At 47.4% G+C, this 27,463-nt stretch overlaps 1 protein-coding gene across 6 annotated transcripts in view; it reads right to left on the reverse strand.

Moving 5' to 3' along the window:
- Positions 1 to 27,463, reverse strand: part of adgrv1 (adhesion G protein-coupled receptor V1) — a 986,427-nt gene that overhangs the window by 714,977 nt on the left and 243,987 nt on the right. For all 6 annotated transcript variants that reach the window (XR_015078534.1, XM_085989059.1, XM_085989068.1 and 3 more), the window contains 3 exons: positions 5,240 to 5,455; positions 4,116 to 4,331; positions 1,476 to 1,720 (listed from right to left, as the gene is read on the reverse strand). Coding sequence is in view for 5 of the 6 variants with exons in the window: in XM_085989059.1 (XP_085845185.1) it covers positions 1,476 to 1,720; positions 4,116 to 4,331; positions 5,240 to 5,455 (677 nt within the window). In the remaining variant the exon portion in view is untranslated. The remainder of the gene's footprint in view (positions 1 to 1,475; positions 1,721 to 4,115; positions 4,332 to 5,239; positions 5,456 to 27,463) is intronic.

Genomic DNA, 27,463 nt, shown 5'->3' on the forward strand with positions numbered 1-27,463 from the left:
CAGCAGTCATCACGACCTGCCTTGCCCTCCGGGGAGACGGTGGCCGAACTTGCCTATCCCCTGTGCGTTGCTGCATGCCGCTTGGTCCGGCAACTGGTTCATCCTCAGAGCCCCCCCTCCCCTCCAGAGGACTACTATCCCCAGTCTGTAGATGTGTCAGCTCCCCGGATTCTGCAACGGCTGGTCCAGATTCCTCCTGGTCCTCGCCTCCGGTGGCACTGGCACTGGCAGCTTCAGCGCGTTGAGTCCGAGTTGGTGCGGCTTCATCTGAAAGTGGGAGGTGGAAGAGTGGCTTTAGCAAAAGGACAGCTTTGCTGAAAGGTATGCCAGATTGCGGCAAGGCTCTGACATGGCTGCACACTGAGGATGCATGCTGGCGGGGGGACCAAGTGGAAGGCAACAGGTGAAAAATGTGAGAGTCTTACCCTCGCTGTCGGTAATGGGATCGGCAGATGCAGTGGTCACAGGACCAGACAGACGTCCTCCAAGTATCTGGTGCACTCTCTCCTCCAGATCCGTGAGAGTGACCACTTGTGGAGGTCCGCCACCGGTTCGACGCTGCTCCTTTCGGATCATCGCCAGCTTGGACTGCAGGGGAAAGAAGGGGAAGTTCTGTAACATGAGGCCTTGAGAGATCATCGCATGCCCCCCATGGTGCAAGAGCCCTTACATGAGGCCTTGAGACATCATCGCATGCCCCCCATGGTGCAAGAGCCCTTACATGAGGCCTTGAGACATCTGTCCATGTGTGTGCCCAGAAAGGGCCATGGGTGCATGCTGACAGATGGCCATTGGCGCATCATTGCAGCAGGGTGCCCGAAGTCAGCTGCAGATGGAGGGAATCAGAAGATTGCTAAACCATCACTCACCCTAACGATCCGTGTGAGGTCGTTGAATTTCTTCCTGCACTGAACAGGGGTCCTGGTCGCCATGCTGCTGGAGTTGACCCTCACAGCAACCTCCCTCCAAGATCGTCGGTAAGCCTTCTGATTCGGCCTCTTGCCATTATCCGGATACAGGACCTCTCGACGGCGTTCAACGGCAGCCACCAAGTGGTCCAGAGCCTCAATGCTGAAGTGCTTTGCTCTCTGTCTAACCTTCTCCATGCTGAACAAGTTTGTAATGCCAGACAAGGGCGAGCGCCGAATCTGAGGCCTACAGGGCGTTGGGTGTTGAAGCTCAGGCTGACTGACCCACCCCTTTAAGAGCCAGCCGGCGCCTGGAGGTCTCGTGGTTTCCCGTAATTGAGATCACCTGCGCTGCGCCTGTCCGCGTCGATATTGAGTAGCGCCTGAACTTTTGCGCCTTAAGAGCACCGTGCAACAGCTGAATTAGCGCCTCAATCCCCTTTGGGGGCGATGCAACCCAATATCTCGCCAGGCAGCGATAACTTTCGTCTGGCTATAAACTTAGCGCTCCGCCAGTTCTAACGCCTCAAGCGAGGCTATACCCAATTTCTAGGCTTTTGTCTTTACCTCTTCAATTTCAGGTAAATCATCTGCTAGGAGTTCCAATTGTAAGGTTTGAACCGTTTGTCCTGGAGCAAAGGTCAGCTCGCCCAATGTCACCTGAAGATCACTGGTAATGTGTTGTTCATTCATTGTGGCAACCCACTGGACTGTGACAGCACCAAGTGTCCCAGCATTTCGAACAACTGGCAGATTTATCTTTGTAGTTTTAGATTCTGGTTCTTCAACAGTAAATTCTGTCCTTTCAAAAACTATAACAGAAAATAAGCCATTAGGATTAACTCAATTTTTATATTCTTAAGATTTAATTAGTTAAATTAACACAATATAAATACAACTCAGTTGTTGGAAAGAATTATACCAAATGCAATTTACAATCATTTGGGGAGTTTGGCAGTTATTAGCTTTCAGGAAACATAGATCCTGCCTCAATAATCTTAATGAGTTCTCTGGGGAAATGATCTGTATGGTGGGCAATACTCCAGACTGGCTCGGTTGTTAGTACTCTCACCTCTGAGTCAACAGGTTGTATGTTCAAGCCCCGCTCCAGGACTTGAGCACACAACACACAATCTAGGCTGATACTTCAGCATCATATCAAGGGATTACTGCATTATTCGATTTGCTGTCTTTCAGATGAGATGTTAAACCAAGTCCCCTTGGGGTAGAAATTCATTTTGGTCCACATACGGTCCTGAAATAGGCAGCACACTGGGAACACGTGCCAGAACTGGTGGCCTGAGCCTCACCTGAAATTGGGACTTGAGCCTCATCAGCATATTGCCGGCGAACTGTGGATGCCAATAGTCTGCCATTTTTACTGTGGAGCTGATAGGTCACAAACTCACCTGCCAGGAGAGGCAGGCGCTTCATGAATAACCTTAAATAGGGCTTATTCAAACAGCCTGAAGAGCTGGGACTTGCGGCAGCTGGGTCTGTTAGGCCAACAGGTGAGGAGGTCTGCTCATAGAAGGCCCTAGCCAGCCCACAGAGTCTATAGTCGAAGTTATTTTCTTTGATATTTCTTAGGAGCAGTGCAGGAAAAGACTGCACTTTACCAGGCAGTCTGTTGTTGACCTATTCAGCCTCTTGCAGCAGGACCTGCCAGCTGCTGGACCAGGAGCCATGCTTTGTCAGCAGCTGTCAAAGTTCACCACAGCCCTTAACATTTTTGCCACAACCTCCTTCCAGGCTGGTACGGGGGACATCACCTGCATCTCCCAATCTGCAGTACACAGCTGCATCGAATATGCCACCAATGCCCTGCTTGCTGGAGCAAACCAGGGCACTACCTTCTCGATAGACACTAGAATGAGAGAGCTATGAGATTTGCAGAAGTGGCCAGCTTCCCTCGTGTCCAAGGCTATCAGAACATCAGAAGGCAAGCCAGCAGTTTATGTGAATAAGAAGGGCTTCCATTCCATCAACATTCACCACAGAAGGAGAATGCAAGTCTGTGCTACTTTCACTGACAGCTGCCTTTATTCTACAACATTCATCCATCCCCCCATTTTTACACCCATCTAGGATTATGGCTGCTAGGGGACAAGGGATACCCCCTCCACGCCTGGCTGGTGACACCCCTGTGCAATCTCATCACACCTGAGCAACAGAGGTACAATGGAACCACCAGGAACATCATAGAGCAGACGGTGGCATAGTGGTTAGCACTGTTGCCTCACAGCGCCAGGGACCTGGGTTCGAATCCGGCCTCGGGTGACTGTCTGTGTGGAGTTTGCACATTCTCCCCGTGTTTGCGTGAGTTTCCTCCGGGTGCTCCGGTTTCCTCCCACAGTCCAAAGATGTGCGGGTTAGGTTGATTGGCTATGATAAATTGACCCTTAGTGTTAGGGGGATTAAATACGTGGGGTTATGGGGATAGGGTGGGATATGTGTTGGTGTAGGGGTTACGGGGATCAGGTGGGATATGTGTCGGTGCAGGCTCGATGGGCCGAAATGGCCTCTATCTGCATTGTGGGGTTTCTGTGATTTCTGTGATTGGCATTCTGAAGCATAGATTCAGAAGCCTTGACCACTCTGGGGGCTCCCTTCAATGTAGCCCAGACAAAGTGGGCCACATTATTGTAGTTTGCTGCATTCTGCACAACCTGGCGACTTCTGTGTGCTTGAGTCTGAGGGTCTGTTTGCAGCCAACAGCACTTCGGCTGCTGCCAGAGCAGTCTGGCCTAGCTGACTTTCTGGCAACCACTGTGGTTGATATTGGTTGAGGGGGAACATCATTCCTTAATAGTCAGCTTGGCTCAATTGTTAACGGTCACGCCTTTTACTTTCTGCAGATAAGCAGCTATTTGCAAATTCCCAGCTTCTGCCCTAGATGAGAGACCAGGCTATATAAAAAACTAATGTCTGGCTTTCTTTCTCTTTTTTATTTACACACTTATCACACTTTGAAGTGATATCTGAAGTGTGACGCCTGATCTGTGAAGGATGCGTGCTAGACACAGGACTTCAAGAATCTAAATTCATAATAGTGTGATGCACTGCAGGGTAGATGGAATATATTACGGATTTAATACCCAATTTTAGGAAAATGTGCTAATGGCGAGGAGTCCTGCCCATCAATTATCTGCTTACTAATCATGCATTTCTATAACCAGCATTTGATTTCTCAACTTTTGACTTTACCAAAGGATCCATTAGGGTCATCAGAAGCCTCAATCGTAATGGTTGCCTGTGTAACAGCTCCAAGCACAGCGCCCCCTGTGGTCTCATTAATAAGCTCAATGCAAAATGACTCATCAAGTTCAGGAATTATGTCATTAAGGAGGTAAATTGGCACAGCTTTGCTTGTTTCCCCTTCAAGTAAGATGACATCAGAAGACGCAATACTGTAATCCTCACCTACAGAATACAAAAAAAATTCTATCAATCATTTTCTCTGAGCAGATTAAGTTTCAAAAAGATTCTAACGTGCAACTATACTTCTGAAGGGTCAATGCATACATGGCCACCATACATATTTAATTCTCTATTATTAGCAATAGTGTGTGTTCAACATTTCCCAGTAATGCTGTATTTGCAAAATTTCAGTTGTTACTGGGCCACTGGTTTAACATTTTGATTGTCATCAGTATTCTCCACTTTATTATATTTCATCATTTTAATTCAATTTTTTGTTGCATTTTTCCTATTTTTTGCCTTCTTCTCTTAGTCTCCCTACACCTTGCAATATTCCTGCCCAATAGGAAAACAAAGGAACCTGCACGCCACCAATTCTACTCTAAAACTGGCTGCAAGACAGTGTGCAAAAGTAGGCCAATTTGACACTTCCTATAATTTCTCCTTCTCACCTCACTGTAAGGAACTATCTGGTCTGCAATCTCCTCCCCTTCTTGACAAAAGCAAATTCCATTTGTATTGCATTTTTAACATACAACATTCAAAGGCCACAACTAGGCATTTGCAAAAAATGCACTGAACCAGGAAAGGGGGAAGTAGTAATTAACCAAAATCTTACTTGAAGAGATGGGTTTTGAAGAGGTTTCTGAAGGAAGAGAGGTGGAGGAGGATGGGCAGGGGTGGGAAGTGGGGGGTTACAGAAAGTACAGACCAAGCGGCCAAAGTGTCTACTGCCAATGGTGATGCAAAGAGAAGGGGTGCACCAGACAGACAATGTTAGATTTTCTATACAATGAACCACTGTACACTGCCCAAGTCGTATGTATAAAATTTGAAAATGAACATATGGTAAAGTACAGAAAAAGATTCCAATGCTAAGTGTAATATTAATACGTGTAAATGTCTCTTACCGACTCTCGCCGTCATTGACAAAGCTTTGAATTTTACAGAAACATCTGCAAATATGCCTCCAGTTCTGGTCACATTGATTATTGGTCCAATATAATTTTCAGAAACTCGTACAGCAGAAGTAGAAAGCTGCAGGGTACCAAATGCATCATCGTTGGCATTGATTATCACGTGGGCTATGATGTCATTCTTTGGTCCAAGACGTGGAGAACCAGCAACTAAAAGATGGAGTATGTATCATCATTGTTGTGCATAATATTACAGTAGTCCATGTGAAAAGTTAGGAAACCAAATGAAACATTCAATAAACAGGAGTTATTTTTATCTCTGTGTGTGAACATCATGGCCCTGAAATTGCAGTTTCCGTGAAGGCGTTCTCTCAGAGTACGTCGTCGTAATCCATTTGAAAGGCCCCACAACTTCAGAATTTCCGCGTGAGCTTGTACATGTGCAAAATCCAGAACTTGCTATCGGTCAAGGTACGCCTTGACAGATCATCCAAACCACCTGAAAAATGAGTATTGCTGGTGCAGAGTTGGGATATTTGCTCAACAACTGGCCAGCAATTTCCCACACAACTCTTACAGCTGGTAAAAACAGGCGTAGCATCTGCTTCCGTCAACGTAGAAGTCTTAAATAAACCCTTTAAAAATCCAAAATTATGCACACACTTTAAATGAGTTTATGCAAATATTGGCCTGGATTAAGTTGTTTAAAATGATTTGTCAAAATGTTAATTTTTATTGAGGTTGGTGCGATGAAGGAACTTATGAATAAATTTGCAATTCAGTACATTGTTTAATTATAAAAAATCTGTACATTGTACGATTATTTGGGGATTACATTGCATATCATTTGGGATTCCCTTCGTAAATGATTGCAACGGAATTCTCATTTGTCATTGGAGGACCGGGTCCACGAGATCCCAGGGACACTTCCGAACCGCTTGTGTCCCTGGGATCCATGGGCCTTTACGCTGCCGTCCACCTGGAGGCCTCAGACCGCAACTCTTCACAGCCTGGGCGCCAGTAGGTACTTCCGGAATTTTTTCACGTGTCGGAGGCGTACTCTGAAGGTACATCTGACTGCAATTTCTAGGCCCATGTATTAGATACAGGAAACTTTGTTATATCCGGCACCAATGGGACCGAGCTGTTGCCGATCTATCAAAACTGCCGGACATACAAAGTTAATGTTGAAGCATACGGAGGTTTTCATCTCCGTATCTGACAACAAACACTGTTGCTTAGCAACAGCTTGTAAACAGTCGGCCCGTACCTTGGAAGCGTCTCTGTAGCTTAGCAACAGCTTCAGAGAGACTTTCCAGAGCCCGACTGTTGAAAACAAAGCCACGAGAATAAAAAAAACCTAACAAAACGGCTCCTGATTTCTGCCGGTACATCGAGGCTGCCGGACATACAACCTCCGGATAAACCAAAGTTTCCTGTATTGTTCTTCTTACTCTTCCGTGCCAAGTGGCATATGAGGCAACCCATTTCTTCCACTGCTTTTATATTCAGATTGTACTCTGGGTTGTTTTGCAACTAAGACCCTTTTTATATGGATAGGTCATAGCCTGACTCACAATCCCCACCAGGAGGATTAACTGGATACAATGTGGGGAGTCACCACTCCACTTCCATTGGATCGCTCTGCATGTCAACCCAGTATTCAGAAACCAGAGCTCTGATCTGCTCACCGAGTGTACTAGATATTAGTTCTTGGTTATGTAGTATTACAAAACAGGAAACTTAACTGGACCAGCCGCACAAATGATGTGGAAACAAGAGCAGGTCAGAGGATAGGTATTCTGCGGCGAGTGTCTCATCTCATGACTCTCCAAAGCTTTTTCACCATCTACAAGGCACAAGTAAGGAGTGTGATGGAATACTCTCCACTTGCCTGGATGAGGGTAGCTGCAACAACACTCAAAAAGCTCGACACCATCCAGGACAAAGCAGCCCGCTTGATTGGCACCACATCCACCACCTTAAACATTCATTCCCTCCACCACCAACGTACCGTGGCTGCAGTGTGTACCATCTACAAGATGCACTGCAGCAACTCACCAAGGCTTCTTCGGCAGCACCTCCCAAACCCGCGACCTCTTCCACCTAGAAGGACAAGGGCAGCAGGCGCATGGGAGCACCACCACCTCCAAGTTCCCCTCCAAGTCACACACCATCCTGACTTAGAAGTATATCGCCGATCCTTCATCATCACTGGGTCAAAATCCTGAAACTCCCTACCTAACAGCACTGTGGGAGTACCTTCACCACACGGACTGCAGTGGTTCAAGAAGACGGCTCACCACCACCTTCGAGGGCAACTAGGGGTGGGCAATAAATGCTGGCCTTGCCAGCGACGCCCAGATCCCAAAAGCGAATAAAAAAATAAGTTGCTCACTGAACTTAATAGTTCTTCATTAATGCTACCAAGCACCTTTGAACCAGTACTGAAAAGTGTTATGTCTACTCTTTCGTATACCATATTCCCGCTCTCTCCCCATACCCCTTGATGCCTTTTGTGTCTAGAAATTGTTCTATCTCCTTCTTAAATATATTCAGTGACTTGGCCTCCACAGCCTTCTGTGGTAGAGAATTCCACAGGTTCACCACCCTCTGAGTGAAGAAATTTCTCTTCATCTCAGTCCTAAATGTCCTACCCCGTATCCTGAGACTGTGACCCCTCGTTCGAGACCCCCAGCCAGGGGAAACATCCTCCCTCCATCCAGTCTGTCTAGCCCTGTCAGAATTTTATATGTTTCGATGAGATCCCCTCTCATTCTTCTAAACTCTAGTGAATACAGGCCTGTCGAGCCAATCTCTCCTCATACGACAGTCCTGCCATCCCAGGAATCAGTCTGGTGAACCTTCGCTGCACTCCCTCTATGGCAAGTATATCCTTTCTTAGGTAAGGAGATGAAAACTGCACACAGTACTCCAGGTGTGGTCTCACCAAGGCCCTGTATAACTGTAGTGAGACATCCTTGCTCCTGCACTCAAATCCTCTTGCAATGAAGGCCAACATACCATTTGCCTTCCTAACTGCTTGCTGCACCTGCATGTTTGCTTTCAGTGATTGGTGTACAAGGACCATCAACATTTCCTCTGTACATCAACATTTCCCAATCTACCACTATTTAAATAATACTCTGCCTTTCTGTTTTTCCTACCGAAGTGGATAACTTCACATTTATCCACGTTATACTGCATCTGCCATGTATTTGCCCACTCACTCAACTTGTCTAAATCGTCTTGAAGCCTCTTTGCATCCTCCTCACAACTCACAATCCCACCTAGTTTCGTGTCGTCAGCAAACTTGGAAATATTACATTTGGTTCCCTCATCCAAATCATTGATATATATTGTGAATAGCTGGGGCCCAAGCACTGATCCCTGCGGTACCCCACTAGTCACCGCCTGCCACCCCGAAAAAGACCCATTTATTCGTACTCTCTGTTTCCTGTCTGTTAACCAATTTTCAATCCATGCCAGTGTATTACCCCCAATCCCATGTGCTTTAATTTTGCACACTAATCTCTTATGTGAGACTTTATCAAAGGCCTACTGAAAATCCAAATACACCACATCCACTGGTTCTCCCTTATCTAGTCTACCAGTTACATCCTCAAAAAACTCCAGTAGGTTTGTCAAATACGGTTTCCCTTTCATAAATCCATGTTGATTTTGTCCAATCCAGTTGATATTTTCTAAGTGTCCTGTTATCGCATCCTTTATAATAGACTCTAGCATTTTCCCTACTACTGATGTTAGGCTAACCAGTCTGTAGTTCCCTGTTTTCTCTCCCTCCTTTTTTAAATAGTGCCCTCCTTTTTTAAATAGTGGGGTTACATCTGCCACCCTCCAATCTGCAGGAACTGTTCCATAACCTATAGAATTTTGGAAGATGACAACCAATGCACCCATTATTTCCATGGCTACCTCTTTTAGTACTCTGGGATGCAGATTATCAGGCCCTGGGGATTTATCAGCTTTCAGTCCTATTAATTTCTCCAGTATTATTTTTTTACTAATACTAATTTCCTTTAATTCCTCCTTCTCACTGGACCCTTGGTTCCCTAGCATTTCTGGGAAGTATTTGTGTCCTCTTCCATGAAGACAGAACCAAAGTATTTGTTTAATTGCTCTGTCACTTTCTTGTTCCCTATTATAAATTCTCCTGTTTCTGACTGTAAGGGACCTACATTTGTCTTCACTAATCTTTTTCTTTTTACATACTTGTAAAACCTTTTACAATCCGCTTTTATGTTCCTACTTGCATACTCTATTTTTCCCCTCTTAATCAATCTCTTGGTCCTTTTTTGCTGAACTCTAAACTGCTCCCAATCCTCAGGCTTGCTACTTTTTCTGGTAACTTTATATGACTCCTCTTTGGATCTAATACTATCCTTAGTTTCTTTTGTTAGCCATGGTTGGGTCACTTTTCCTTTTGTGTTTTTGCGCCAGAAAGGAATGTATAACTGTCGCAATTCATGCATTTGTTCCTTAAATGTTAGCCATTGCCTATCCACTGTCACGCCTTTTAATGAAGCTCCCCCATCTATCATAGCCAGCTCACTGTTCATACCTTGGTAGTTTCCTTTGTTTAGATTTAGGACCCTAGTTTCGGATTGGACTTCTTCACTTTCCATCTTAATGAAGAATTCTATCATGTTATGGTCACTCTTCCCTAAAGGACCCCGGGTGGATAACTTCAGCATGTACCCAGTGATCGAATGATCTTAATATTTCCATTATTATTTGAAAGATGGCAGGAGCACAGCCACTTCAAAGGCATGTCTCTTATAATAGTATATAACCTTGCATGTTTCATTCATTAGATATTTCTTAGAGCAGTCATCTGACATATGAATAGACCTGCGAGCAATCTTAATCAGTGAACTTCTGCAAGAACGGAAAACAAATTCTGTGATCTCAGAAACAGATACTCGCCCATATTTAAATATGGATTCACTTCCTGGTCACCACAGTATCAACCAATTTAGGCACACCTATAAGAGGCAGTGTACTCTACTGCAGTTCAGTCACAGGTCCTTCCATATACCTGTTATACCATACTGTTTGTGCCAGCAAAGATGGGGTTTCTTCTTCCCAGCCATGCAGACTGTGTAATGTAATTTAGATGTGAAGACATCTGAATCACATGAAGGTTAGAGCTGTAAAACCACAGCTGGAAGGTTTCCTCACAACCTCCACTTTAAAAAAAATTTCATTTCTATGGTAGACTCGAATAATGTGTTAAAGGAACTTTTTACTTGGGAAGGGGAATACAATTACCAGCAGTCAAGGACCTTTATGACTTTCCAAAACAAAACAAAATATTGCTGGAGGGGCCTCGGTCTATGAGGTTCTTGCAGCCTGTGTGCAGGAGGACAAAGTTGGCAGGGTGGATGAGCAAACTGACCACGGCACCATGGTACTGCAGGCCATTCAGTTGGGGGGACTGAAAAGGAATGTTGTAGCGGTAGGGGATAGTATAGTCAGGGGGGTAGATACGGTTCTCTGCAGCCACGACCGGGAGTTACGAAGGCTGTGTTGCCTGCCAGGGTTAAGGATATCTCCTCACAGCTGAAGAAGAATTTGGAGTGGAAGGGGGAGGATCCAGTTGTCGTGGTCCACGTAGGAACCAACGACATAGGTAGAACTAGGAAGGAGATCCTGCTGAAAGAGTTTGAGGAGCTGGGGTCCAAATTAAACAGCAGAAGCTCAAAAGTAATAATCTCTGGATTGTTACCTGAGCCACGCGTGGCTCAAAGAATGGTGTGGGAGGAAGGGGTTTCGATTCATGGGGCACTGGCACCAGTACTGGGGAAAGAGGGAGCTGTTTTGTTGGGATGGTCTCCACTTAAACTGGGCTGAGACCAGTATCCTGGCAAATCAAATAACTAGGGCTGTAGATAGGGCTTTAAACAAAAGGGGGTGGGGTGGGGGGAAGAGGTCAGGTGAGGGGACATCTAAAACTCTAAAGAGAAAAGTCAAGGCAATGGAGCATGTCATGATTTGTGTAAAGATAAGCAGAGTGTGACAGGAAGGTACAGAGAGTTTACTGGTAAAAATGCATTAGCGAGTAAGGTGAAAGCAAGGAATAATGGTAAAAAGTTAAAATTAAAGGCTCTTTATGTGAATGCATGAAGCATTCATAACAAGATAGACGAATTAGTGGCACAAATAAAGATAATTGGCTTTGACTTAATAGCCATCACAGAGATGTGGTTATAAGGTGACCAAGGTTGGGAACTAAATATTCCAGGGTTATTGGCGTTTCGAAAAGACAGGCAGAATGGAAAGCAGGGGTGGGGGTGCGGCGTTAGCCCTGATAATTAAGGATGACATCAGGGCTGTAGTGAAAAAGGATCTTGGCTCAGAAGATCACGAAGTAGAATCAGTATGGGTGGAGATAAGAAATAACAAGGGGCAGAAAACACTGGTGGGAGTAGTTTATAGGCCCCCTAACAGTAGCTATACCATTGGAGAGAGTATTAATCAACAAATAATAGGAGCTTGTAACAAAGGTAATACAATAATCATGGGGGACTTTAATCTTCATATAGACTGGGCAAATGAAATTGACAAAGGTAGTCTGGAGGACAGGTTAATGGAATGCATTCAAGACAGTTTCCTAGAACAATATGTTATGGAACTAACCAGGGAACAGGATATCTTAGATCTTGTATTGTTTAGTGAGTTAGGGTTAATTAGTCATCTCATAATAAAGGAACCTCTGGGGAAGAGTGATCATAATATGATAAAATTTCACATTGAGTTTGAGGTTGAAATACTTCAGTCGGAAACTAGAGTCTTAAACTTAAATAAAGACAATTACATAGGTATGAGGGATGAGTTAGCTAAGGCTGATTGGGAAATTAGATTAAAAGGTATGACAATAGGTAAGCAGTGGCAAACATTTAAAGAATATACGTTCCATTGAGAAATAAAAACTCCACGTGAGAAGTGATCAATCCGTGGCTAACTAATGAAGTTAAGAATAGTTTTACATTAAAAGAGGCTTATAATGTTGCAAAGAATAGTAGTAAGCCTGAGGCTTGGGAGAGCTTTAGAAACCAACAAAGGATGACTAAAAAACTGATAAAAAGGGAGAAAATAGAATGAGAGTAAACTAGCAAGAAATATAAAAACAGATTGTAAGAGCTTCTACAAGTATGTAAAAAGGGAGAGAGTAGCAAAAGTAAGTGTTAATCCCTTAGAGGCTGAAACAGGTGAAATTATAATGGGGAATAAGGAAATGGCAGAGGCTTTTAACAAATATTTTGTATGTGTCTTCACAGTAGAAGAGACAAAAAGCATACCAAAAATAGTGGGGAACCAAGGGGCTAATAGGAGTGTGGAACTTAAAGTAATTAATATCAGTAGAGAAAAAAAGGGGAAAAATTCGGTTGATTTGCACCTCCCATTAGCACCCGGCGCAAAGCAACTAGCGCCTGGGCGCGGCGCCGCTAACGCCTCCCGTGAAATTCAGTGGGAGGTTAGCGGAGCCGGTAAACATTAGCGCCCCGTGGTGCAGCACCTCCAGCGATGACGTCATCGCCTAGCGCAGCGCCCCGCTCACGCCCCGGCCGCGATCTTCGGTAGCGCCCATGACTTACCGCCGGACGCTATGTCCGACAGGGTCAGGGCGGCGCAAATTAAAGGGGAGGTGCCGGGCGGCCATTCTTGTTGCTGGCCGCCTGCCAGCACCTGCCCCTGTTGCTGACCCCAGCCTCCTGTGCAGCCCACCCGTGCACCCCCCCCCACAGGCTATGCTCCATGAGCCCGGCACTTCTCCAGTGCCGGGCTCTTTTGCCGACACTCCAAACCCTGGTGGCCCAGCTGAATCCTGGGTCACGCTGTGCTAGGCCCCTCCCCTTTAATAAGGGAGGAAGGCTTGCAGTACCGCGGTGCCCAGTAAAGCCCCGCCTCCCTCTTGGGGCACTACCAGTGAATTTCGGGCATGGGGGCGCTAACTTGTTCATGGCGCTAAAAGCCCCCAGGCGTGATCCAATTTTGCCCACAAAGTAATTGAGAAACTAATGCTAAAAGCCACCAAATCCCCTGGACCTGATGGCCTACATCCTAGGGTTCTAAAAGTGGTGGATGCATTGGTTGTGATCTTCCAAAATTCCCTTGATTCTAGAACGGTCCCAGCAAATTGGAAAATAGCAAATGTAACCCCACTATTCAAGAAAGGAGAGAGAGAAAATAGGGAACTACAGGCCAGTTAGTCTGACATCAATCATCAGGAAAATGCTAGAATCCATTAGTAAGGAAGTGGTAACTGGGCACTTAGAAAATCATAATATGGTTATGCAGAGTCAACATGGTTTTATGAAAGGGAAACCGTATTTAACTGGTTTATTAGAGTTTTTTGAGGATGTCACTAGCAGGGTGTCAGGGCGAGGCTGGTTCTGGACCCAAGTGCAGACAGATGAGGCGAGAAGCAGGTATGCAGTCTTAAATAAAAGTACTTTACTAGAATCACACAGGTAAACAGTTACAAACATAGGAGCTCAAGACAAGCTACCACTAGGCAACGGCTTGTCTAGACTGAGCACAGAGGGAAGAAACCACAGAACTTAAATACAAGCAAAAACAGGTGAAACCAATAAACCTGATAAAAGGCAGTTAAGTAAACTAGTAACAGTTTAGCAAAGGGAAACAAACAAGTGAAGGTGCCACCTAGGGGTTACTGAAGGAACTAACCGGCACCTTCACAGGACCCCCTCCACTAGGAATGGCTCCTGACATTCCTGCTGGACGATCAGGGTGGCGACGGCGAAAATCCCTGATGAGTTCAGGATCCAAAACGTCCCAGGCCGGAACCCAGGAACGCTCTTCAGGACCATAACCCTCCCAGTCGACCAGGTATTGAATGCTCCTCCTAACCCGGCGACTATCAAGGAGGCGATGGACAGTGTAGGCTTGCTGACCATCAATCATGCGGGGCGGGGGAGGAAGTTTGGAAGCAGGAACCAAGGGACTGATAAGTACCGGCTTGAGGTGAGAGGCGTGGAACGTGGGATGTTTCTTCATCGACCGAGGAAGGAGGAGCCGGTAGGCCACAGGGTTTACTTTTTCCAAAATCCTAAAAGGTCCGATGAACCGGGGAGCCAACTTGTGGGACTCCACATGGAGCGGAAGATTCCGGGTAGACAGCCAGACCTTCTGTCCGGTCCGGAACCGAGGAGTTGGGTGGCGGTGTCGGTCAGCCTGCACTTTCTGCCGAGAAGAAGCGAGCTGCAAGGCGGATCGGACCCTCCTCCAGGTACGGCGGCAGCGTTGGACGAACCCCTGGGCAGCCGGGACTCCTACCTCCCTCTCCTGTTCAGGGAAGAGTGGCGGTTGGAAGCCATATTGACATTCAAAAGGTGAGAGGCCAGTGGAGGAGCTCTGAAGGGTATTGTGCATGTACTCTGCCCAGACCAGATACTTGCTCCAGGTGGAAGGATTGGAGGACACAAAGGTTCTTAGCACCCTCTCCAGATCTTGGTTGGTTCTCTCAGTCTGGCCGTTAGACTGTGGGTGGAACCCAGAGGAGAGACTGACGGAAGCGCCCAGGAGGGAACAAAAAGCCTTCCAGAACCAGGATGAGAACTGGGGACCATGGTCAGAGACGACATCCAGGGGCAAGCCATGGAGGCGGAAGACATGCTGGACAACCAGCTGGGCAGTCTCTCTGGCAGAGGGAAGCTTGACAAGAGGGACGAAGTGAGCAGCCTTGGAAAAGCGATCGACCACAACTAGGATGGTAGTGAATCCCTCAGATGGAGGTAGCCCGGTGATGAAATCCAGGGCGATATGAGATCAGGGGCGGCTGGGCAAGGGATGCAGGAGACCTAGCGGAGGTTGTTGGGATGTCTTGTTCTGGGCACAGACGGGACAAGCGGAGACAAAGGCCCGGGTGTCAGCTTCAATAGAGGGCCACCAGAACCTCCTCTTAAGGAACTCGAGAGTCCAACGGATCCCAGGATGACCAGTCAATCGAGAAGAGTGGCCCCATTGAAGGACCTGGGCGCGCACCTGACTGGGGACATAAAGGTTATTAGGAGGGCCTCCTCCAGGGTCAGCCTCCTGACGTTGGGCCCCTTGCACCACAGTCTCAATCTCCCATGCGACGGGAGCAACGATGCAGGAACTGGGGATGATAGGTTCCGGGGTCCGGTCCTTTTCCGAGGGGTCAAACTGGCGAGAAAGGGCATCCGGTTTGAGGTTCTTAGACTCTGGGCGGTAAGACAGGAGAAAGTTGAACCGGTTAAAAGAAGAGAGCCCACCTGGCCTGCCGAGGGTTGAGGTGCTTGGCGTCCTTGATATATGTCAGATTTTTATGGTCGGTCCAGACGACAAAAGGATGCTCTGCTCCCTCCAACCAGTGTCTCCACTCCTCCAAGGCCAACTTAACTGCCAAGAGCTCCCTGTTGCCGACATCGTAGTTACTCTCTGCTGGCTTCAGGCAACGGGAAAAGAAGGCACAGGGATGTAGTTTTTGGTCCTTATGGGGAGCGCTGGGACAGGACAGCCCCGACTCCAATATCCGAGGCATCCACCTCTACGATAAAGGGCAGGGTGGGGTCTGGGTGTACCAGAATGGGAGCCGAGGTGAAATGTTGTTTGAGCTCCTGGAAGGCCCGTTCCACTTCAGAAGACCAACTGAACCGTAAAGACGAGCCCTTGGTCAATGCGGAGAGGGAGGCGGCAATGGAGCTGAAGTTGCGGATGAAGCGTCTGTAAATGTTGGCGAATCCCAGGAACCGCTGAACCTGCTTAACCGACGTGGGACGCGGCCAGTTCAAGACGGCTTTAACCTTGCTAGGATCAATCTGGACGCTTCCACAGGAGATGACGTAGCCCAGGAAGGTGACCTTAGAGACGTGGAATTCACATTTCTCGGATTTGACAAAGAGGTAGTTCTCCAAAAGCCTCTGCAGAATCTGTCTGACGTGTTGGACATGCTGCTGGGAGGACTTTGAGAAGATGAGAATGTCATCCAAATAAACAAACACGAACTGGTTCAGCAGGTCCCGGAGCACGTCATTGACCAGAGCTTGGAAGGCAGCAGGAGCGTTAGTGAGACCAAAGGGCATGACGAGGTATTCCCAGTGACCGCTAGGGGTGATAAAGGCAGTCTTCCATTCATCCCCCTCCCTAATGCGGACCAGGTTGTACACGTTGCGGAGGTCAAGTTTGGAGAAGATGGTAGCTCCCTGCAGCTGCTCAAACGCTGAAGACATCAAAGGGAGAGGATAGCGGTTCTTAATGGTAATTTTGTTAAGCCCCCGATAGTCTATGCAAGGCCTGAGACCACCATCCTTCTGCTTTACAAAAAAGAAGCCAGCACCCGCTGGGGAGGTGGAAGGGTGAATGAAACCTGTCGTGAGGGCTTCCTTGATGTATTCTTCCATGGAAACATTCTCAGGGCCAGAGAGAGAGTAGAGCCAACCCCGAGGGGGGCTAGTGCCAGGCAGGAGATCAATGGCACAATCGTAAGACCGGTGTGGGGGGAGTGTAGTAGACCGCCTCTTACTAAACACAGCATGGAGGTCCGAATATTCAGGGGGCACATGAGCAAGGTCCAGCTGATCAGCTGGCTCGGGAGAGGAGGGACAGGGCAGACTAGGGAAGACCTTAAGACAGTTGGCTAGACATGAAGGACCCCACTCCAGCACAGTCCCGGTAGTCCAGTCAATGTGAGGGTTGTGAAGAGAGAGCCACGGATGTCCAAGAACGAGAGGGAGCTCAGGTGAATCGATAAGGTTCAACTCTTGATGTCTCTCCCCTACTTGGACATGTAATACTCCGGTGATATGATGAATACGCCCAGAACCAAGGGGCCTGCCGTCGAGGGCGGTGACTTGTAAAGGCTTGTCAAGGCAGGAGAAAGGAATTTTCAGGCTGCGCACCAGGGTGGCATCGATAAAACAGCCAGCGGCCCCGGAGTCAATAAACGCCTGGAGGTTGTACTGTTGTCCCTCCCAAGAGAGACGAGCGGGAAGCAGGGTTTGGAAGACAGAAGGGGTAGGAGAAGGGATTTGATCTGTCCATATTTTCCCAATCCTCCTGGCTTTTTCCTGAAGCTCAGGGCATGTGGCTCTGAGATGGCCAGACAGGCCACAGTAAAGACAACGCCCCTCTCTCAATCTCCTCTGTCTCTCAAACTGGGAGAGCCGAGTTCTGCCGAGTTGCATAGGTTCCTCTTCGGCGCTAACAGGTGGACTCGGGGGTACTTGGAAACTCTTGGTCAGATTTGAAACACTGGAAGATCTCACCTCTGTGGAAGTAGTGAATCTCCTCTCTCTACCATGCTCCCGGAGGCGGTTATCCACTCTGATGGCAAGGGAGATGAGCGTGTCAAGGTCCTCCGGAACCTCTCTGGACGCCAGTTCATCTTTGATAGATTCGGAGAGGCCATGAAGAAACGTGGAGAGAAGGGCCTCGGTGTTCCAGCGGCTCTCCGCAGCGAGTGTGCGGAACTCAATGGCAAAGTCGGCTACGCTGCAGTTGCCCTGGTGGAGATTCAACAGTCTCTTAGCTGCCTCCCGTCAACTCACAGGATGGTCAAAGACTTTGCTCATCTCTGTCCGAGCAGACGAAAGATTGCTGCTCCCAGAAAGCGGTAGCCCAGGCGATAGCTTTTCCCGAAAGTAGTGATATGATGAACGCTACCTTAGAGCAGGGTGATAGGAACATGGAGGGTTGGAGTTCAAAAACTAGGAAGCATTGGGTCAAGAAGCCGCGACACTTGCCCGGATGACCGTTATAGCGCTCTGGCGCAGGTAGGTGAGGCTCTCGGTGAGTCTGGAGATCGGCGACCAGTGGGGTAGCACCCAAAGGAACTGACTGAGGAGGAACATCCAGAGCAGAAGCCACAGCAGCTGGGTGTTGAATGGTCTGAGTCCACGTATCTACCTTGTCCGAAATGCTTTGGAGAAGTTGCTCAAGGCGGCCGAGGAAAGCACCTTGATGGGAGAGAATAGAACGAAGTTCCTCCATCATTGCTGGGTCCATACTGGCTCAGTCTTGCTGTCAGGTCGAGGCTGGTTCTGGACCCAAGTGCAGACAGACGAGGCGAGAAGCAGGTATGCAGTCTTAAATAAAAGTACTTTACTAGAATCACACAGGTAAACAGTTACAAACATAGGAGCTCAAGACAAGCTACCACTAGGCAACAGCTTGTCTAGACTGAGCACAGAGGGAAGAAACCACAGAACTTAAATACAAGCAAAAACAGGTGAAACCAATAAACCTGATAAAAGGCAGTTAAGTAAACTAGTAACAGTTTAGCAAAGGGAAACAAACAAGTGAAGGTGCCATCTAGGGGTTACTGAGGGAACTAACCGCCACCCTCACACAGGGTAGATACAGTAAAGGGGAACCAGTAGATGTTGTATATTTCGATTTCCAAAAGGCATTTGATAAGGTGCCACATAAAAGGTTGCTACACAAGATAAAGGCTCATGGGGTTGGGGGTAATATATTAGCATGGAAAGAGGATTGGTTAACAGAAAGAAAACAGAGAGTAGGGATAAACAAGTCATTTTCCCGTTGGCAGGCTGTAACTCGCAGGGTGCCGAAAGGATCAGTGCTTGGGCCTCAGCTATTTACAATCTATATTAATGACTTAGATGAAGGGACCGAGTGCAATGTATCCGGGTTTCCTGACGATACAATGCTAGGTGAGAAAGTAAGCTGTGAGGAGAACACAAAGAGCCTACAAAGGGATATAGACAGGTTAAGTGAGTGGGCAATAAGGTGGCAGGTGGAGTATAATGTGAGGAAATGTGAGGTTATTCACTTTGGTAGAAAGAATAGAAAAACAGACTATTTTGTTAAATGGTGAGAAACTATTTAATGTTGGTTTTCAGAAAGATTTAGGTGTCCTTGTACAGAAAACACAGAAAGTGAGTATGCAGATACAGCGAACAATTAGGAAGGCAAATGGCATGTTGGCCTTTATTGCAAGGGGGTTGGAGTACAAGAGTAAGGAAGTCTTACTACAATTGTACAGAGCTTTGGTGAGACCACTCCTGGAGTACTGCGCACAGTTTGGGGGGTGGGGGGAATTGGCTTGCGCCCCCTGTGGGGCGCTAGCTTCGCTGGGACGCTATATTTAGCGCCCCTGCACCCGAAATTGACTCGTAGTGCCCCAAGCAGGAGGCGGGGCACTGCTGGAAGCGCTCCCCCTCCCTCTTGGGGTGCTCCAGTTCAATATCGCAGCATTACGTGCTGCAGCGCCACGTGCACCGGCATTTAGTGTCGCGGTACAGCAGGCCTCACTCCCCTTTTTAAAGGGAGGGGACTTGCGCAGTGCGAACCGGGGCCCTGCTGGGCTACCAGGGTGCCGGGTGCCAGCAAAAGAGCCCAGCACTCAAGAGGAGGCGGGCGGAGGGGAGAGGTGTTGGCAGGTGGCCCACAAAAAAATGGCCGCCCAGCACCTCCCCTTTAAATATCGCCGCCCTGGCTGAAAGTACGCCCCCTTGACACTGTCGGACAAAGCGTCCGGCGGTACATCAGGGGGCGCGACCCAAGTTTACGGCCAGGGTGCGAGCAGGGCACTGCGCACAGCAATGACATCATCGGCGGAGGCGCAGCGCCGCAGGGCGCTACCGGCTACCACTGCCACTAACCTCCCGCTGAATTTCTCAAGAGGCGTTAGCGGTGCCACGCCCGGGCTGTAGTTGCTTTGAGCCCCGTTAATGCCCCCTTGGGGCACTGACAGGAGGCGCAAAGCAACCGAATTTTGCTCCCTTGGTCTACTTATCTCAGAAAGGACATACATGCCTTAGAGGCAGTGCCACGAAGGTTCACTAAACTGATCCCTGGGTTGAGAGGGTTGTCCTATGACAAGAGATTGAGTAGATTGGGCCTATACTCTCTGGAGTTTAAAACATATAAAATTCTGAGGGGGATTGACAGGGTAGATGCTGAGAGGTTGGTTCCTCTGGCTGGAGAGTCTAGAACTAGGGGGCATAGTCTCAGGATAAGGGGTCGGCCATTTAAGACTGAGATGAGGAATTTTTTTTTAAATTCATATTTATGGGATGTGGGCGTCGCTGGCAAGGCCAGCATTCATTGCCCATCCCTAATTGCCCTTGAGAAGGTGGTGGTGAGCCGCCTTCTTGAACCGTTGCAGTCCACGTGGTGAAGGTACTCCCACAGTGCTGTTAGGTAGGGAGTTCCAGGATTTTGACCCAGTGACAATGAAGGATCGGCGATATACTTCTAAGTCAGGATGATGTGTGACTTGGAGGGGAACTTGGAGGTGGTGGTGTTCCCATGTGTCTGCTGCCCTTGTCCTTCTAGGTGGAAGAGGACGCGGGCTTGGGAGGTGATGCCGAAGAAGCCTTGGTGAGTTGCTGCAGTGCATCTTGTAGATGGTATACACTGCAGCTACAGTATGTCGGTGGTGGAGGGAGTGAATGTTTAAGGTGGTAGAGGGGGTGCCAATCAGGCGGGCTGCTTTGTCCTGGATGGTGTCGAGCTTCTTGAGTGTTGTTGGACCTGCACTCATCCAGGCAAGTGGAGAGTATTCAATCACACTCCTTACTTGTGCCTTGTAGATGGTGGAAAGGCTTTGGGGGGTCAGGAGGTGAGACACTCACTGCAGAATACCTAGCCTCTGACCTGCTCTTGTTGCCACAGTATTTATGTGGCTGGTCCAGTTAAGTTTCTGGTCAATGGTGACCCCCAGGATGTTGATAAGAACATAAGAACATAAGAAGTAGGAGCAGGAATAGGCCACTTTGCCCCTCGAGCCTGCTCTGCCATTGAATAAGATCATGGCTAATCTAGGGCTCAAAGCCACTTCCCAGCTTGCTCCCCATAACCCTTCACTCCCTTATCTTGCAAAAATTTGTCTATCTCCACTTTAAATGTATTTAATGACCCAGCCTCCACAGCTCTCTGGGGCAGAGAATTCCACAAATTTATGACCCTCTGAGAGAAGTTCCTCCTCATCTCACTTCTAAAAGGGCGACCCTTTATTCTGAGACTGTGGCCCCGAGTTCTAGATTTCCCCTTGAGGGGAAACATCCTCTCTGCATCTACCCTGTCGAGCCCCCTCAGTATCTTATATGTTTCGATAAGATCACCACTCATTCTTCTAAATTCCAATGAGTATAGGCCCAGCCTGCTCAACCTTTCCTCATAAGTCAAACCCCTCATCTCTGGAATTAACCGAGTGAATCGTCTCTGAACTGCCTCCAATGCAAGTATATCCTTCCTTAAATAAGGAGACCAAAACTGTACACAGTACTCAAGCTGTGGTCTCACCAATACCTTGTACAGTTGTAGCAGGGTTTCCCTGCTTTTATACTCCAACCCCCTTGAAATAAAGGCCAACATTCCATTTGCCTTATTGATTACTTACTGTACCTGCATGCTAACTTTTTGTGCTTCATGCACAAGGACCCCCAGGTCCCTCTGAACTGTAGCATTTTGTAATCTCTCTCCATTTAAATAATAGTTTGCTTTTTTATTTTTCCTGCCAAAGTGGATAACCTCGCACTTTCCCACATTATACTCCATCTGCCAAATGGTTGCCCACTCACTTAGCCTGTCTATATCGCTTTGCAGATTCTTTTGAGTCCTCTGCACAGCTTGCTTTCCCACCCATCTTTGTATCATCTGCAAACTTGGCTACATTACACTCGATCCCTTCATCCAAGTCATTAATGTTGATTGTAAATAGTTGGGGGATTCGGCGATGGTGATGCTATTGAATGTCAAGGGGCGGTGTTTAGACTCTCGCTTGTTGGAGATAGTCATTGCCTGGCACGTCTGCGGCGCGAATGTTACCTTCACTCAGAGGGTTGTGAATCTTTGGCTTTCTCTACTCGAAAGGGCTGTGGATGCTGAATCGTTGAGAATATTTAAGGCTGAGGTAGATAGATTTTTGGACTCTAGGGGAATCAAGGGATATGGGGATCGGGTGAGAATGTGGAGTTGAGGTGGAAGATCAGCCATGATCTTACTGAATGGCGGAGCAGGCCCGAAGGGCCATATGTCCTACTCCTGCTCCAAATTCTTATGCTCCTTTGTACTACAAAGCAGTACTGAGACATTTCTATCTTAACTTCATTTCTGCAAAAGTACGCTTTGGTTGGAGGATAACTTTGATCCGACTACTAACCTAATTAATTTCCAAAGAACCATCTAGTTTCATGTTTTATGTACACACATGCCGTTATGAACCTTCAAAAATGTTACACATTATTCATTCTCTCTAAGAGTATAACCTGTGTCATGAATCTTATCATGACTCATGAAGTAACACTGGGCGGCCACCTGGTGGTGCCGTCCAAGGAGTATAAATACTTGGGCGTGGGCCCAGCTTGCTCAGGATCTTTCTGTAACCAGGAACTAGTGATGTAACTAGAAATCTCATGGTTTTGCAACAGTTGATTAAAGCCTTGTTTTATACTCAAACCAAGCGCTCAGTAGTCTTATTACATCAATTTAATCAACTGGACCTGCTCCACGCTCTGAGTGGTCTTGGGAACAGACGGCTACGACTCAAACCGTAGAAGGGAACTCGGACGAAGTAATCGATTCATCATGGAGAAACTACTCAGATCCGCCCGTCTCGACCTGGACCCGAATTCACTTACAGCTGCTAAGGTATGGAAACACTGGTATCGTACCTTTAGCAACTTCCTTGAGGAGTGTGGTGAGAATGTTCCAAATAAGTTACGAATGCTTGCCAACTATGTATCCCCTCATGTGTTTGACTATATCGAACACTGTGTAGACTATGACGCCGCTATCCAAATACTACAGCAACTATACATGGCCACAGTAAATATTAATTCTAATAGGACTAAGAGCGTTAAAGAAACAAGCCTGAAGGCCTTGTGTCTTAATGCGAGGAGCATTCGTAATAAGGTGGATGAATTAGCTGCGCAAATAGAGGTAAACGAATATGATTTGATTGGGATTACGGAAACATGTCTCCAGGGTGGCCAAGGCTGGGAACTCAACATCCAGGGGTATTCAATATTCAGGAAGGATAGGCAAAAAGGAAAGGGAGGTGGCGTAGCACTGCTGGTTAAAGAAGGGATTAACACAATTGCAAGGAAGGATATTAGCTCTGATGATGTGGAATCTGTATGGGTAGAACTGAGAAATACCAAGGGGCAGAAAACATTAGTGGGAGTGGTATATAGACCTCCAAACAGTAATGCGGAGGTTGGGGGTGGCATTAAAAAGGGAAATTAGAGAAGCGTGCAATAAGGGCACAGCAGTCATCATGGGTGACTTTAATCTACATATAGATTGGGCTAACCAAATTAGTAACAATACTGTGGAGGAGGAATTCCTGGAGTGTTTGCGGGATGGTTTCCTGAACCAATATGTCGAGGAACCAACCAGAGATCAGGCCATCTTAGACTGGGTATTATGTAACGAGAAAGGATTAATTAGCAATCTTGTTGTATGAGGCCCCTTGGGTCAGAGCGATCATAATATGATCGAATTCTTCATTAAGATGGAGAATGAAGTAGTTGACTCAGAGACTAGGGTCCTCAATTTAAATAATGGAAACTACGATGGTCTGAGGCGCGAGTTGGATAGGATTGATTGGGGAATGTCACTCAAAGGGTTGACTGTGGATAGGCAATGGCAAACATTCAGAGACCGCATGGATGAACGACAGAATTTGTTCATCCCAGTTTGGCATAAAAATAAAACAAAAAAGGTGACTCAACTGTGGCTAACAAGGGAAATTAGGGATAGCATAACATCCAAGGAGAGGACATATGAACTGGCCAGAAAAAGCAGTAAACCTGAGGATTGGGAGAAGTTTAGGATTCAACAAAGGAGGACAAAGGGATTAATTAAGAAGGGGAAAATTGAATATGAGAGTAAGCTTTCAGGGAACATAAAAACTGATTGTAAAAGCTTTTATAGATATGTGAAGGGAAAAAGATTGGTGAAGTCAAGCGTAGGTCCCTTGCAGTCAGAATCAGAGGAATTTATAATGGGGAACAAAGAAATGGCAGTCCAATTAAATACATATTTTGGTTCTGTCTTCACAAAGGAGGACACAAATAACCTCCCAGAGATGTCGGGGAACATAGGGTTCAATGAAAGGGAGGAACTGAAAGAAATCAGTATTTGTAGAGAAATGGTGTTAGGGAAATTGATGGGATTGAAGGCCGATAAATCCCCAGGGCCTGATAATCTACATCCTAGGTGTTGTGTATGTACCTTTAAGGGAATAACTGGTCTTAGACTGCAGTACCGGCAGTGACCACCCCTGTATAAAAGGCCCTAGCAGGCTTCTGTAGTTTCAGTTCAAGCTGCCTCTTGTTCAGTAAAGTACCTGTTAAACTGTTCTCCCGAAGTCCGTGTATTATTGAGGCGCGGACTTTACAGTGGCGACGAGTAAGTTCGAACTCACCTGCAGTGTGGCATCATCTCACGGGGATCTCGCCTGAAAGGAAGGTCCTGGAAGGTCGTAGTCTGAGCAATGGGCGTCGACCGACGGCAACCGCCCAAAGAATCCATCGGTGTTTGGAGAATTGCGGGAGAGACTGTGGTTCCAGCGAATCGTGCTGGTAGCAGGTAGCGCGCTGACCCTTCCGGACTGCGGCGGGCTCAAGCTCGATCGAGCGGCTCTACAAATCGGGCCGCGCAGCGTCGCCGGGAAAAGAAAACAAGAGAGAGAGGGTGGAGCGCACAGGGCGCGGTCGGTGCTCGACAACAGGACAGCGGAGAGAAACGAAACGGGGGGGGAAGGAAAGCGAGACGCGCCAAAGCTGCGGGTCGTCGCCATTAACCCGTAGATTGCTAGGAGCAACGTGGCAGTAAGGGGAAGAAGCAAAAGCGCGGGAGGCGCCATTTTATCCCGTTGGGGAAGAAGCAAAAGCGCGGGAGGCGCCATTTTATTCCATTGGGGAAGAAGCAAAAGCGCGGGAGGCGCCATTTTAAATCGCCCAAGATGCCGAAAAGTGACAGTATCACTGCTTTCGACAACGAGGTAGAAGACTGGACCACGTATGTGGAAAGAATTGAAGTGTACTGCAAGGCAAATGAGGTGGCTGATGGAAAGAGGGCGTCGGTATTATTAAATCTGATGGGTGCGATTACGTACGGCCTATTGCGGAATTTAATTACCCCAGCTAAACTAATGGAGAAAAGTTTTGAGGAGATTGTTCATATCTTACAGGAACATCTAAGTCCTACACCACTGCTGATAGCAGAAAGATTCAAGTTCCATAAAAGAAACCAGCACAAAGATGAGAGCAATGCTGACTATCTTACGGAACTACGCAAGTTATCGAAGCACTGCCAGTTCGGAGCAGGACTGGCAGACACCTTACGGGATAAGTTTGTCTGCGGGCTCCAGAGTGAAGGAACCCAGAAACGACTACTTTCAAAAAAGGACCTGACACTAGAACAGGCTTTCAGCGTGGCAGTATCCTACGAAGCAGCAGCACAGGGAGCTGCGGAAATACAACAGAAACCACAAGAATACAGCGCTAACGAAATGGCGTATGGAGCCGAAAAGTGCTATCGCTGCGGCAGAACAACCCATGAGCAGAAGGACTGCTGGTTTAAAGACAAAATATGCAGGCAATGCGGGAAAATGGGACATATAGCAAGAGTCTGCAGGTCGGGAAAGAAGACCAACATGACAAGAACTGCTAAAGAACAGTACAGGAAAGTAAAGAAACTGACAGATAGTAGTTCAGAAGATCAGGAGAGTGATAAGGACTCCGGGAGCAGGCGACTAAGTTGTTTAAAGTTACACAACGTGATCGCAAAAGAAGATCACCGAACCATTTGGGTCACCCTCATGATAGCAGGGTCCCCAGTGAAGATGGAATTGGACACAGGATCAGCCCTAACTGTCATGCATCGACGAGACTATGAGCGGCTATTCTCACACATACCCTTAAAGGACACGTCCATTGTATTGAAGGCATACATGGGGCAAAAAGTCTACCCCAGAGGAAAAATAAGGGTGCCAGTTGAATATAACGGAAAGGAAACACAGAAATTAAACATGTATATACTACGAGATGGAGGAACACCATTATTGGGACGTGAATGGATCCGAAGACGACAATTGGATTGGCATTCCATTCTGGCACTAACTGTGACTGACAAAAAAGATGATGACGTCGCACCTGGACGTCTGTCACAAATTCTATCTGACGCGGAAGAGGTGTTCCAACAAGGACTTGAGACTCTAAAAGGAGTAAAGGCAACCATAAAGATTGAGGATAACACAACCCCAAAATTTTTCAAGGCCAGATTGGTGCCATACGCGATACGCCCAGCTGTGGAAGCTGAACTGGAGAGTCTGGAGCGTTCGGGGGTGCTGTCTAAGGTGGACTGGAGCGAGTGGGCCACACCCATCGTTCCTGTAATGAAGAAAGCATTGAGCAGCATGCCTGGGGAGCCAAGGAAGGTTCGCATCTGTGGGGACTTCAAGGTGACTGTGAACCCAGTCCTGCACACAGTACAGTATCCGCTTCCGCGGATAGAAGATATTTTCGCCTCACTATCTGGATGGAAACGTTTTACAAAGATTGACCTGGCTCAAGCGTATCTACAAATGGAGGTGGAAGAAGCATCTAGGAAATACCTCACGATAAACACTCACAAAGGCCTTTACCAGTACAATCGACTGGTATTTGGGGTAGCATCGACCCCGGCTATGTGGCAGAGGGCAATGGAACAAGTCCTGCAAGGGATCCCGGGGACCCAGTGTTATTTGGACGACATCCTGGTTACGGGCGAAAATGACAATGAACACCTTGCCAACCTGGAACAGGTACTCACGAGATTGCAGGAATATGGGCTACGACCCAACCGTCCCAAATGCGAGTTCTTCAGGAGACAAATCTCGTATTGTGGCCACATGATTGATGAGGAAGTGTTGCATAAGTCGCCGGACAAGATTGAGGCTGTAGTCAAGGCTCCAGCACCAGAAAATGTGTCGCACCTGAGGTCGTTCCTCGGGTTGGTGAACTACTACCATAAGTTCTTGCCGAATTTATCTACAATTCTGCACCCAATGAACGCCCTCCTTCAAACTGGTGTAACATGGAAATGGAGTGATGAGTGTAAGCGTGCCTTTCAGGAACGTAAATGCCAAATCACTTCAAAAGAAGTATTGGCCCACTACAACCCAACACTACCGATTCGGTTGGCATGTGATGCGTCACCTTACGGCATTGGAGTGGTGCTGTCACACAAATTCCGTGA

The sequence above is a fragment of the Somniosus microcephalus genome, chromosome 1, assembly GCF_052327205.1.
Source record: "Somniosus microcephalus isolate GS21.2 chromosome 1, FLI_Smic_1.0, whole genome shotgun sequence".
In the NCBI taxonomy this organism is placed as follows: domain Eukaryota; kingdom Metazoa; phylum Chordata; class Chondrichthyes; order Squaliformes; family Somniosidae; genus Somniosus; species Somniosus microcephalus.